The sequence below is a fragment of the Aspergillus eucalypticola genome, assembly GCF_003184535.1.
Source record: "Aspergillus eucalypticola CBS 122712 chromosome Unknown BO83scaffold_25, whole genome shotgun sequence".
NCBI lineage: Eukaryota > Fungi > Ascomycota > Eurotiomycetes > Eurotiales > Aspergillaceae > Aspergillus > Aspergillus eucalypticola.
In genome coordinates, this window is record NW_020290299.1 from 152,670 (window position 1) to 164,017 (window position 11,348).

Below are 11,348 nucleotides of genomic sequence, written 5' to 3' on the forward strand. Positions count from 1 at the left end.
TGTAAACTCCAACTCCAAAACACCTCGGCGCCTTCATCATCAAAAAAGTATAAACCAAAATAATATGTAGAGGATGCTGTCCCCACAAGAAAAAAAAAATGTGATGCCAGTCACCCAAAAGAATCCAACACTGTACAGCTCATCGATTATCCTTCTGAAGGAAGGGGAGTGCTGCCATGTGTTCAAAAAAGTAGTCCAATGTCAGAATGTAGCATGTATATAATACACGCGTTACGTCGTACGGCGTATGCAAAACAAATGTCAGGCAAAAGAGAGACATTAATATGCTAAATTACGTCGTATCGAAGTGTGTCTCAGGTCGATGCGATCTCGGGCGCATTGGCATTCAAGAACTGATTGATGTCTTCATAGTCGCCTTTGGTGTCCATATACGACGAAGAGGAAAGCATGCAGCTCATCGGTAATTGACGGTTGAACATCGGCGAGGGAACCTGATCGTCAAAGGACAGATTCGTATAATCGGATGCGCCTATTAGATCCATATCGTCGAAAGCGCCAAAGTTATTGTTGGGCCACTGTTGCGGGGTCTGGAGGGCGAGGGGATTCACGACGCCTTGCATGGTCATGGGCGCAACGAAGGCGGGATTTGTCGGTGCCATTTGAGGCTCTGATTTGATAGTGGGGCCTTGCGTTTGGGACGGTGTGCTAAAGCTGGATTGCGTACTCGAGAGCTGACGAGCAAATGGGTCTGAGAAGCGGGAGGGCATGATAGGCGACTGCGCACTTTCTGAGCTACCGTCGGATGACTCCTGGCGTTGCATGTGTCCGGAATTTTGCCTCCAGAGATCTTGCTGCATAGCCTCAGTGTTCTCTTCGAAGCGCTCACCCTTGGTCTGGTCCAAGGCGCCAAGTCGCGTAAGCAGATCGTGTGTTAGAGGATGGCCGTTGGGCTCGCATTTCAAGGGCTCTCCCGGCCAGCCTTCGCCCTCCAAGGCGCGACGGTACATTTCTTGCAGACCATTGACGAGCCACGTTTGTTGCTGTTCAAGCATCTCGACATAACTAGAGGCGGCGGTAAGCCAGGTTAGCTATTGATACAACATGTCGGTTGGGTGCAAGCTCACCCCTTGGGGTACACTTTGTCGTGAGCCTTCTTCCTCTCGCCAAAGACACAAATGGCATTATCTGTCCTGCACCGACCACATGGGTTGGATCCGTCACACTGCACCGGGTCAGTGCATCAGGACAAGCTGATGCTTGAGCATGACTTGGCTTACCTTGGATTTCTTCAGTCTACACCGATCGCATGCCTTACAGACCCTCTTTCGGACATTACCGTCCGAATGTGAGTGGTCGGATGTAGGTGATGATTGGCGTGCCGTCATTGTGCGCATATATATACTTATGGAGGTGAGGGAGGTTTGGTTGCGGGTATTGAAAGGCAGATGTGGCCAGAGAAATCAAAAGAGTATCTCCCCAGTCAAGTCAAGGAAAGGGTGAAATTTAAAAAGAGTATCGAAAGCGCGAGTTCCAGTTGCGGTGATTAGTTTTGTAGGGTAACTAGTCGGGTTTGCTTTTTCTCTGTTCTTTCGAATTTTCGTTTCCCTTTCTTTTTCTTATTGCTTTTCTTATGCCTTGTCCTCGCCTATACCTTTTTCTGTGGTGCGGTGTTGCAATGATCAGTGATCGACAATACGTAAGATTGGTCGATGATATAACGAGGCCGGATGGATAAAAGTCAAAGAAGGTGTAATGAGCAAGAGAAGGTTCAGAGGGTCGAGCCAATGCGAGAGCTCGATCGAGACAACCGCATGTAATGATTAATGATCAAGTTGAACGGTTCCAAGGACAGGATAGCGTTACAACGATCCACCGGTGGTTGGGCTAAAGGCAAGGTGTGTAGTAGTAGTGAATGGTGTCGTAAAGAGGAAGTATATCTGGAAGGGAAAAGAGGCCAGGCTTGACCAAACCGGGAGGGTCGAAGCTCTTTTAACTAGATATAAGGGAGGAGGAGTAAGACGAGGACGACGTAAAGTCAGACTGATGATGATTGATGATGATGATAATAATAATAATTGCTACTACAGATGGGCCTGGATGATTATTTATTCGAATTAGTCTAGTCCCCATGGATTTCTTTTTTTTTTCCTTTTCACTTTTTTTATTTTTTGATTAAAAATAATAGTAAGGTTGGCGGTCCTTCACGTAGGAATGGTCGCCGTCTTACCCTTGGGAATATTGACGCAGTCCAAAGGAACCAGAATGGATCGGGTCTGACGGCGCTGGCCGATCATTGGCCGGCCGCTAGAGGTCTGGAGGTTTATGCAGTGGGGCGCTTTTTCTCTGTACGGTATTGATCTTGTATTAACCGCTCCCTCCAAGCTTGCACTGTATCATTCATAACTTTTCCTGGTACTACTACATGAACTAAACCAACTGCTTGCTTGCTGCCTGGCTATCGTCACACTTGTCCACTTCTTTGGGGAGACAGCGGAAAAATCTTTCTACATGAACCGGGTTAAATTCAAGGCACATATGGATTTTAAGATTTGATCCAACGTGGTGCTCCAAAGCTTCACCTGCCTCTGCAGCCACAGCGTGTCAATTCCTTGCCCATACTATTATAAGTTGGTACCTCTGAGTGAACTGAGGTAGCGCTTTCCATACTGTGTAACCATACGTCATAACCAATACGTGGATGAACCCTGCGGCCGTTTGTATGTAAGGTATTTTACATGATACGGCGGAACAGGTTGAACGGATAACGGAAGTAACCAGCCCAGGCGGACGTGCTGATTACCTGAATCGGCATCGGAGGCTTGACTCGGACCTCGGAGGTGCCAACTTCCTTTTTGTGCTTTACATGCTTTGGGGAAATTTCCTCATTGAGATATATTTCCTTTTTATTTCCCTCATGTTGGGAGGGGCCCCCAAAACGATTCAAAAACCTCAATGGCCCACCTCAGGCCGTATATCCGATCGGGACTCTGGACAGGTACCTCCCATGTCTACACTCTACGGGGGTTTCCCTTCATGTACCGTAGGTGTCTGTCTGCATTTTGCTAGTGAGGCCCTACTTTGGGGCTACTGTGGAAAAGATCTTTGGAGGAAGTAAAAGAGGGGGTGGGAATACGTGGACAATTAATCACGAGGGAGAACTTAGATAGTAGAGACTAAATGTAGGTAGCTATAGTTACGTCGCGGCCGAGGTGGTTTAACCTGCGCCAGCGTGTGTGATGTGTGAGACTCACTTGAAGCAAGCTGTACCTTTTCCAATGTTCAGGTACATCCATAGCTTTAGTTCAGAATTGCGGTAATTCTGCGATTTGATGCAAACCAGCTTGAGGGAATGACAGCCCAAGTCTGCATAGCCCGGCATTACGGCACAAGAATATCCACCTTGAATATATTTCCATAACCAAATATTTTCTATTTATTTATTTATGTTTTTTATTTTTTTCCGAAGCTGACCCAACTCGGCAAACTCATGCCGAACGGGTAGCTTTCGAAAATAAATCCACTGTTCTGGAGCAGTATGTAAGGTGTATGGACCATCGGGTGGTGGCTCCATAATGACTCCTATGAACATTACCTGACACTGACAGGGTCAATAACCCATCTCGAGTCTCTCTCCCCTTCGACTCCATTCACAGTGCATCCTTAAAATCCCGATTCGGCGATCAAACACGGATTCCTTTCCCCGTCGGATATCTTCGATCGCTGCTATTCTCCTAGTTCCCTCCATAGTCGTACAAGACCTGTTGATCACCAGTCTTGGCGATTGGCGCTCTCCTTCGAAAGCTTAACGGCAGACCGGATTGATTCCAATCCTTCTTTGCCACACTGTCTGCCGCCAGGTGGATGGAGCAGGGAAGACCGAATCCAGCGTTGATCCAATCGTCGGTTCCGATTGTTGTTCGTGATCAGCTTTAGTTTGGGATGATTCAATAGCCCGGTCAATCATTGTTCTTACCAATTTTATTTTCCTGCCTTGAAGCAGCAGCAGCAGCTCCTCTCCACCACGAGGTGCCGTTGGAGCTATCCGCACATGACAGTCAATGACGTTGATCATCCCTCCAATGGACCATGCCACTTGCACGGTCGCGGGTCTTGATTCGATCGTGCCCCTGTCATTCCCCTCCAGCTTAGCCTGTTGTGACAACAGGACATGATTTAATTAAGCCCAACAGGTTACTGCTATCGAAGCCAGTTCGCGTTGCCAGAGTACGGTGCCCGTGTCCGGAGCTGATTTGACCGGCACTTACCACTGGCTCAGCTCCGGAATTGACTTCATAGTTGCACCACTGCCTCGGGTGCTATAGAGTGGCAGATAAGGTTTCTGATCCTGCGATCAATGACCGCTGGACTATTGTTTTCCATGTTGATCCATGCCCGTTTTCTACAATGTACCAATAGGTGCCCCGTCGAAAATGCCGAGTGTCGCTTAATTCCCGAAGTGGCTATACTACTCGGGATTGAACCTTGCACCTGAAGCACGATCGAGGCTGGTTCTTGCGCTTTCAGGGGTTCGACGATTGCAGAATATGCTGTCCATAGCCAAACATTGGAAATCGATTACAGATCGCTGGTACATGCTACTCTCTCGGGTCTAGACCATGCGGTAGTGTCAAGCCCGCCAGCCATGATAGCGTCATCCCGCAGTGCTCTACCAATCTTGACCCCACCACTACCGCTGCTGACATGGATGCACTCGGTTTTCCACTTCCGTCGGGATGTGGCAGGGAGACCATGTGTGCCGTGAGAGGTTGCTGATAAGATATAGCTATGCATTGTCTATCCCTTGTCGCCCGGATTGCAAGTTAGTGTCCTGCACCGGATGAGCAAGCTCGCCGGTGACCTCATTGTTAATTTAATCCATGCTCTGCTCCCGTGACAGCCATCGGATTCTACTAGCAGTCTCGTGTTTTCTCGAAACATGCCCATCTATCCGTCTATGCAAACTACACGTCAAGGGAAGTAGATGATGGAACGTGGCATTCGTGAATGCATCAACAGGTTAACGGTCGAGTTTGAAGTCAGCTGAATAATAAGTAGTATACAAAAGGGGGTATAATGTTGAAATGTTAATACAAAGAAGGATGGACGACCGCGATAGGCAGACCTGCAGCCTAACAACAACTCATGCGCTTCCATATGCTCGCCTTTGCTGGCTTGGATGGCTTGTTCTGCCCCGATCCTGATGCCTCTGGTTGAAGATGGCCCTTCTCGCCTGGATCCTGACGTGCACGTTTACCTCCAAAGAGCCCACGAAGACCACTCTGTCGTTTCTGTGTGCGCTTCGGCGATTCTCTCTTCCCTTCCTTGCTAACAACCGTGTCAGCAGGCGTTTTTGCAGCCGTCGAAGGCTCGCCCCTTTGAGCGGTTTGACTGGTCGGAGGACCCTTCTGGTACTGTAGTCGACGGGCCTCGACGACCCGACGGACTAGGACTGCGAGAGTGTCAACTTCTGGCAAGCGTATATACTTGGCTCAATAGTGGTGAGAGGCTTACGGGCAAAGGTTTCCTCGATGTTGACCATCTCCCTGGCACTGGTCTCCATGAAACCGCAACCGTGTTTTCGGGCATACTCCAGGCCTTCCCGGGAACTAATGACTCTGTTGTCTTTGAGATCGCACTTGTTCCCTGCGACGATCTTGACCGGGGGTGGCATGCCGACATCGAGGCCCTCTGCACTGGCCCCCAACTCCTTGCGCAACCGATCATTGTCCTCAAGGCGTTGTTCGGTTTCGATCTCAATCATGTCCATGAAGTAGTCCAAAGCGCCCAAGCTCGATTTGTTGGTGATGTCGTACACCAGAAGAAAGGCGTCGGATCTCAGGTTGGAAGCCGCCCATAAGCCGCGATACTCTTCCTGGCCGGCCGTGTCGGTGATGGATAGGAAGTATGGCACGCCATCGACCACGCGCGTAACCGAATATGAATCCTCTGCACGGTTCAGCCAGATCGCCCGATGTCAGTAATTGTGAAACTCGATATAGCTCAGGGCAAGACCAGCAAGGAGGGTATACCGATTGTAGGGTCGTATCTATCCCGTTGCTCTGGATTAGCATGACGGACGCTTCTCGTCGACGTTTGATGATCGGATTCTATCTGTAAGACTTACTCGTGAATCCACTGACTCCGCACCAGGCGCAAGGTGATGGATGATTTTCCTAGCGGCCATCAGCGATAAGGTTCTTCCCCCTTGTAGCCCCGCAGTCCCTGCGCCGGGGTGACGAAAAGAACCATTGGGGGTGGGTTCAAGAGATGGGGTTGCACAGCATACCGCATCCACCATCGCCGCAGATGGTGATAGAGATCTTGTCGGTGGCGTCGGCCATGGTGAGGGAGTGCGGGTCGATAGATAGGTGTCGGGGATGCGCACGCGACGGCGGGTCCAGTAGTAACAAACAGAGAGAGACAAGGGTCAATGGTGGTTTAACGAGCGAATTGTGACCCTGTAGCTACTCGGCTAACCCGATTCTCCTACCACCAACAGGTGGGTGTCGAAGTGTATCCCTTCGCAAAGATGTTTTGAATCCCGTCAAGTAAATGGAGATGCGACTGGACCCGAGAGGGGCATTACAGGGGCAGTGTGAGGCGAGCTGTGTGGTGTGGCCTGGCGGAACGGACAAGATACCGAGGTAGTTTGGGGATGAAAGTGAAAGAACCAGGGTATAAGAATGTGGACGAAGTTTATCTGGCAGAAGTTGCGACTCGAGTTTTTCAGGCACTGGCTCGGAGTAAGGGGGAAAGAGAAGAATGGGAGAAAGGATTCCCAACGTGGGCAAATCTCAGACGCCGACGGAGCGAAGCGCCGCCCCTTTGGGGGTCCATTTCGGTGATTGCGGATGGCCGATCACTGGGTGGTGATGTTGATGATGATGATGATGATGATAAATGATCGATTGATAAGGGCGAGAGAGTAGGATAGATAAATATCTATTGTGGACCAGGAAAATATAACTGATCGGGGGAATTGAATCATTGATGTCAAGAAAGAAACATTCAAAGTGGATTTGACAGTACCATGGAGAAAATGATGAAGAGAGGGGGTCACCAGTACCCCGACATGCTGCAGACGCGGGCTGGAGCGTGCGGTACCTGGTACCTGACCTAGACACATATTAAGTAGGAAATAAATATGGGGAGGATGTTAGTTAATTAAGTAGTAGTGGTATTATCAAATGCTTTATTTATAACTTTTGACAAACAAATATCAATTCCCAATTACTTTCTACACTACTCCGTAGATACACTTGTTTGCCACAAAAATTCCACTCCCAGAATCTCCCCGAAGACTGACTGGTCCATCTGATGCCTCCATTGTTCTTTTTTATCAATTCCCTTCCTCTCAACTCTTTTAATTTAACATCCTTTCGATCCATCACACCGACCAGCTTGACACATCATCCCGGAATCTTCTGGCCTCCCGGGGTCAATTGGCCCGCCCCGCCACTCGCCCGGCTGGGTTGTCCCTGCGATCCAATCGTTCATCTCTCTTCTCTTTCTTCCTTTCCACTTGGTGTGGATAGTAGTACTACTTTAGTACTTTAGTCCTGCTCTAACCACAAGTACTACTTGCTACTGCTACTGCTACTGCTACTGCTACTGCGGCGAATACAATGAATGCCCCCATGTCTCGCAACTGACATCCACCACCATCTCTAACTATTCCATTTCCTCTATTAATTCTCCGATTCCTGGGACACAGGAAAAAGCAGTACTTCCTTATATATTGAGGGAACCGCCATATTATTGATTGATTTGGTGATAATTAAAGTCCCGGCCGACCAGTGAATTGCTAGTCGTTTCCACTCTTTCGTCCGTCTCTTTTCAGCTGCTCACGCTTCATTGCTTACCTTCCCCTCTTTTCATTTTTTTTTCCCCCCATCTCAGCGTGGATTCATTCAGTTCTGTCCACGTCTGTCCACTTTTATCTTCCATCGATCTCCGCTGCTTTTCCCTGGATTATTATTATTTCCTACTGTTCCGATAGGCAGGGAACTGAGGAGAATCTGATTCGGGGGTTTGGGGGAGTAACTAACTAACTACCTACTTACTACTCTTCCTCCCACCCCTGGTGTTTGTGTGACTGTCTAAGGTTTAGTTGTTATTCCCTAACTTGCTTCACATCAGCAGCCCATCTCGATGCGTCTTCCTCATTGGTCTCTCGCCGCTTCTCGATTCGATCGGACGTGAAGCTGTTCCAGGATAGTTTGTTGCGGGCCATGGAAGGCTTCGACGATGCCTTCTATCAGGCACACTATTCCATACCGGATCCCCAATTGGGCCCCGCCGCATCCTCTTCTTACTCCAATGCTGCCCCCCATCCGGCTTCTTTGATGTCTTACAATTCCACTCCCGGCCATTTCCCTCCCGATTCCTTTGCCTATCCCGCCCAGCCCTCCGATCTGCTGGCTGCTGGCCTGCCCGCGAATTTTGCATCGCATCCCGATAACTCTTTCTTTCAATCTCCGGTTCCTCATGCTCATCACCATGCTTCTTCCCACACGGCCAGTTTCCCGGGGCATGTTCCCCACGCCATGCATCCCTACCATCCCCTGTCGGCCGCCGCGCAGACCATGCCAATGAGCTTGGACCAAGGAACTACCTTTCCTTACGATCCGGCCGTCTTTGGCGCTTCCATTGGACCGTTAGATCCCAGTCTAGAGCAGCATTCAGCGCCGCCGCCGCCGCAGCAGCATCCTCACTTACCTTCCCAGACCGTCCATCTGGATCCTGGCGCAGCGTACGCGGTCGCTCAGATCCAGGAGTCCGCGACAAATACCTACTGGAATCAACAGACGACTCAGGATGTCACCGCCCAGGCACAGGCTGCAGGCCCGGTCCGGGGATCAGCGGGGGACTTCTCCCGCGCAAGAGGGCCGTCCCAGGATCATCAACCGCTACCTCAAAGTCAGCCCTCGGACTTTCAGTCCTATACCCAACTGGCCAATCCAGCCGTTCCTCATCGCTTCATCCAGCCGAAGAGGTCATCCCCAGTGAAGGGTGGGTTCTCCTCCAATCCAAGTCGAACCTGACCGGAATAGCTGATGCGGGTCTTCACATCCATAAAGCCTCTTTTCCACCCGAAGCCAAAGTGGAAGCTGGAAGCGACTCTCCATATGCTAGTATCTACTCGTCAAGTGGCTTCGATATCATGGGGGTTTTGGTAGGTTGAATCCGGTCGACCGCTTCCGCAGTAGCGTTCGCGTCTGGAAAGACAGACATGCATGTGACTGACCTCTCCACTAGGCCCAAGTGGTGTCCCGACCGAACCCTAAGATCAATATCGGGGCAGTTGACTTGTCGTGCGCATTTGTCCTCTGTGATATCACGCTGGAGGACCATCCAATCGTCTACGTCTCGGAGGCATTCGAGCGGCTCACAGGCTACACCAACCAGGAGATTGTCGGGCAGAACTGTCGGTTCCTCCAAGGGCCGGACGGGGTCGTTCAGCGGGGCATGCAGCGCAAGTTCGTCGACGAGAACACGGCCTATCGCCTGCGCTCGACGATAGAGGAGCGGACGGAGATCCAGGCAAGCATCATCAACTACCGCAAGGGCGGCCAGCCTTTTGTGAATCTAATCACGATGCTTCCGATCCGATGGGGCGGCAGCGACTACCGGTTCTACGTTGGGTTTCAGGTGGATCTGGTCGAGACGCCCGATGCAGTGACGCGACGGAATCCGAGTATGTTCTGAATGCGTATTTTGAAGGCTGCTAAGCTAATCATACTGTTTGCAGATGGAACCTACATGATCAACTACCAGCGCAGTCAGTTACCGAGCTATGTGGTCCCGCCTGAAGCTTACCGCTCCAATCCGGACCTAGCTACTTTCTTTACCCCTGATCAGGTGTCTACGGTGTTGGAGAGTTTGCGCGGCACCGGCCCGTCATACCGGCATTATCTGGACCGAGTGCTGGTGGAGAATATGGACGACATCATCCACGTTTTATCCTTAGAGGGAGAGTTTCTGTATCTGTCACCCTCGTGCCGGAAGGTGCTGGAGTATGAGCCAGCTGAACTGGTCGGAAAGGGCCTGTCAGCAGTGTGCCACCCCAGCGATATTGGTTCGGTCATTCGCGATCTACGAGCGCGCATCACCACTGAGCCGGTCAGCGTGGTGTATCGCATCCGAAAGAAGTACAGTGGGTATATCTGGTTTGAGAGCCATGGGTCATGGCATATTACCGACCGGGGGCGACAGTTCATGGTGCTTGGAGGGCGAGCGCGTGCGGTGTACAATCTTGACCAGGTTGCTACGATTGGCCGGGGCGGGTTGGCGGAGAATGACATCTGGGCCAAGCTTTCGATGTCTGGGATTGTCCTTTTCATCTCTTCAAAAGCTCGGCCGGTTCTAGGTCGTGTGGCGGACGATGTCATTGGAAAGAGCATCCAAGATCTCACGGGAGCAGATACCCGGGCCCAGGTCATGGAGGCGCTGGACACGGCACGTTCGGGACAACAGGTCTCATTTCTCCACAAGGTCCGCCACAAGAAGGGGCATATGCTGCCCGTGCAGACGACGTTAATACCGGGAGACAGCAAAGAAGGGGAGCGACCTTCTTTCCTGGTCGCTCAGTTACGTTTCCACCGGCCTCTGCCGAACGGCAGCCCGGACGACACAAGCTCCAGCGCCACGGACACAGGGCGAGACGTTGCTGGACAGACAGGGTCAAGCAGCCGGTTACCCTCCGGTAATCAGGAATTAATCCCACTACGCGAGCGCAGCCTCTTCTCCGAGCTAGCACCGACGAGGGGGTCCAGTTGGCAATTCGAGCTACGAGAACTGGAAAAGCAGAACCGCACATTATCGGACGAGGTACAACGACTCCTCACACGACGGAAAAAGCGCAAGCGCAAACAGAGCACAATTATAGTGGAGAAGAGCTGCGCGATGTGTCGAACGAAGAGCACGCCAGAATGGCGACGCGGACCCAGCGGCAATCGCGACCTCTGCAACAGTTGTGGCTTACGATGGGCAAAGCAGGTCCGCAATGCTGCACAGGGACAGACTACAGCAGCCCGAGGGAAACGGGCGTGATGATTCCTATGTTATATTACCCCTTTTTTTATTCTATCTCTTGGGTGACTTTCTACGGTTTAGTGTGTGGCTGTCTGACTTGAATGTGATTTGAGTATGTTGAGCATTTTTGCTATATATGATACGATGATACCTTGTGGGACTTGTTGGATTCGGGGGGGGATGAGAATGGAGTGACGAGTCACGATCAATCGATGGATGGGATGGATGGCGTCGGGGAGGATTCTGTGGACTTGATCGGAGGTGACCTGTACAGTGTATATTAGCTCTTGTATATGCTATGCTATCTAGGATGTCAGTAAGTACTGGCCGGGATTTATCGGTGATATGCCGGC

At 50.8% G+C, this 11,348-nt stretch overlaps 3 protein-coding genes across 3 annotated transcripts; 1 reads left to right on the forward strand and 2 right to left on the reverse strand.

Annotated features, from left to right (window-relative positions):
* Positions 1 to 314: 314 nt before the first annotated feature.
* On the reverse strand, positions 315 to 1,346 carry BO83DRAFT_401570 (Zn(II)2Cys6 transcription factor domain-containing protein; the record flags this gene model as incomplete). Its single annotated transcript, XM_025533471.1, has 3 exons — positions 315 to 1,023; positions 1,086 to 1,183; positions 1,239 to 1,346. The coding sequence occupies 3 exons, from the start codon at positions 1,344 to 1,346 to the stop codon at positions 315 to 317; spliced, it is 915 nt and encodes a 304-aa protein (XP_025384856.1).
* Positions 1,347 to 5,090: 3,744 nt separating this feature from the next.
* BO83DRAFT_320324 (putative RAS small monomeric GTPase) lies at positions 5,091 to 6,302 on the reverse strand (the record flags this gene model as incomplete). The annotated part of the gene is made up of 5 exons (XM_025527807.1): positions 5,091 to 5,410; positions 5,473 to 5,907; positions 5,991 to 6,007; positions 6,086 to 6,134; positions 6,248 to 6,302. 5 exons carry the CDS (start codon positions 6,300 to 6,302, stop codon positions 5,091 to 5,093), a joined length of 876 nt encoding a protein of 291 aa, XP_025384857.1.
* A 1,519-nt stretch (positions 6,303 to 7,821) lies between these two features.
* On the forward strand, positions 7,822 to 11,013 carry lreA (GATA transcription factor LreA; the record flags this gene model as incomplete). Its single annotated transcript, XM_025536861.1, has 4 exons — positions 7,822 to 8,973; positions 9,015 to 9,136; positions 9,220 to 9,658; positions 9,713 to 11,013. Exons 1-4 carry the CDS (start codon positions 8,193 to 8,195, stop codon positions 11,011 to 11,013), a joined length of 2,643 nt encoding a protein of 880 aa, XP_025384858.1. The 5' UTR covers positions 7,822 to 8,192.
* Positions 11,014 to 11,348: the final 335 nt, after the last annotated feature.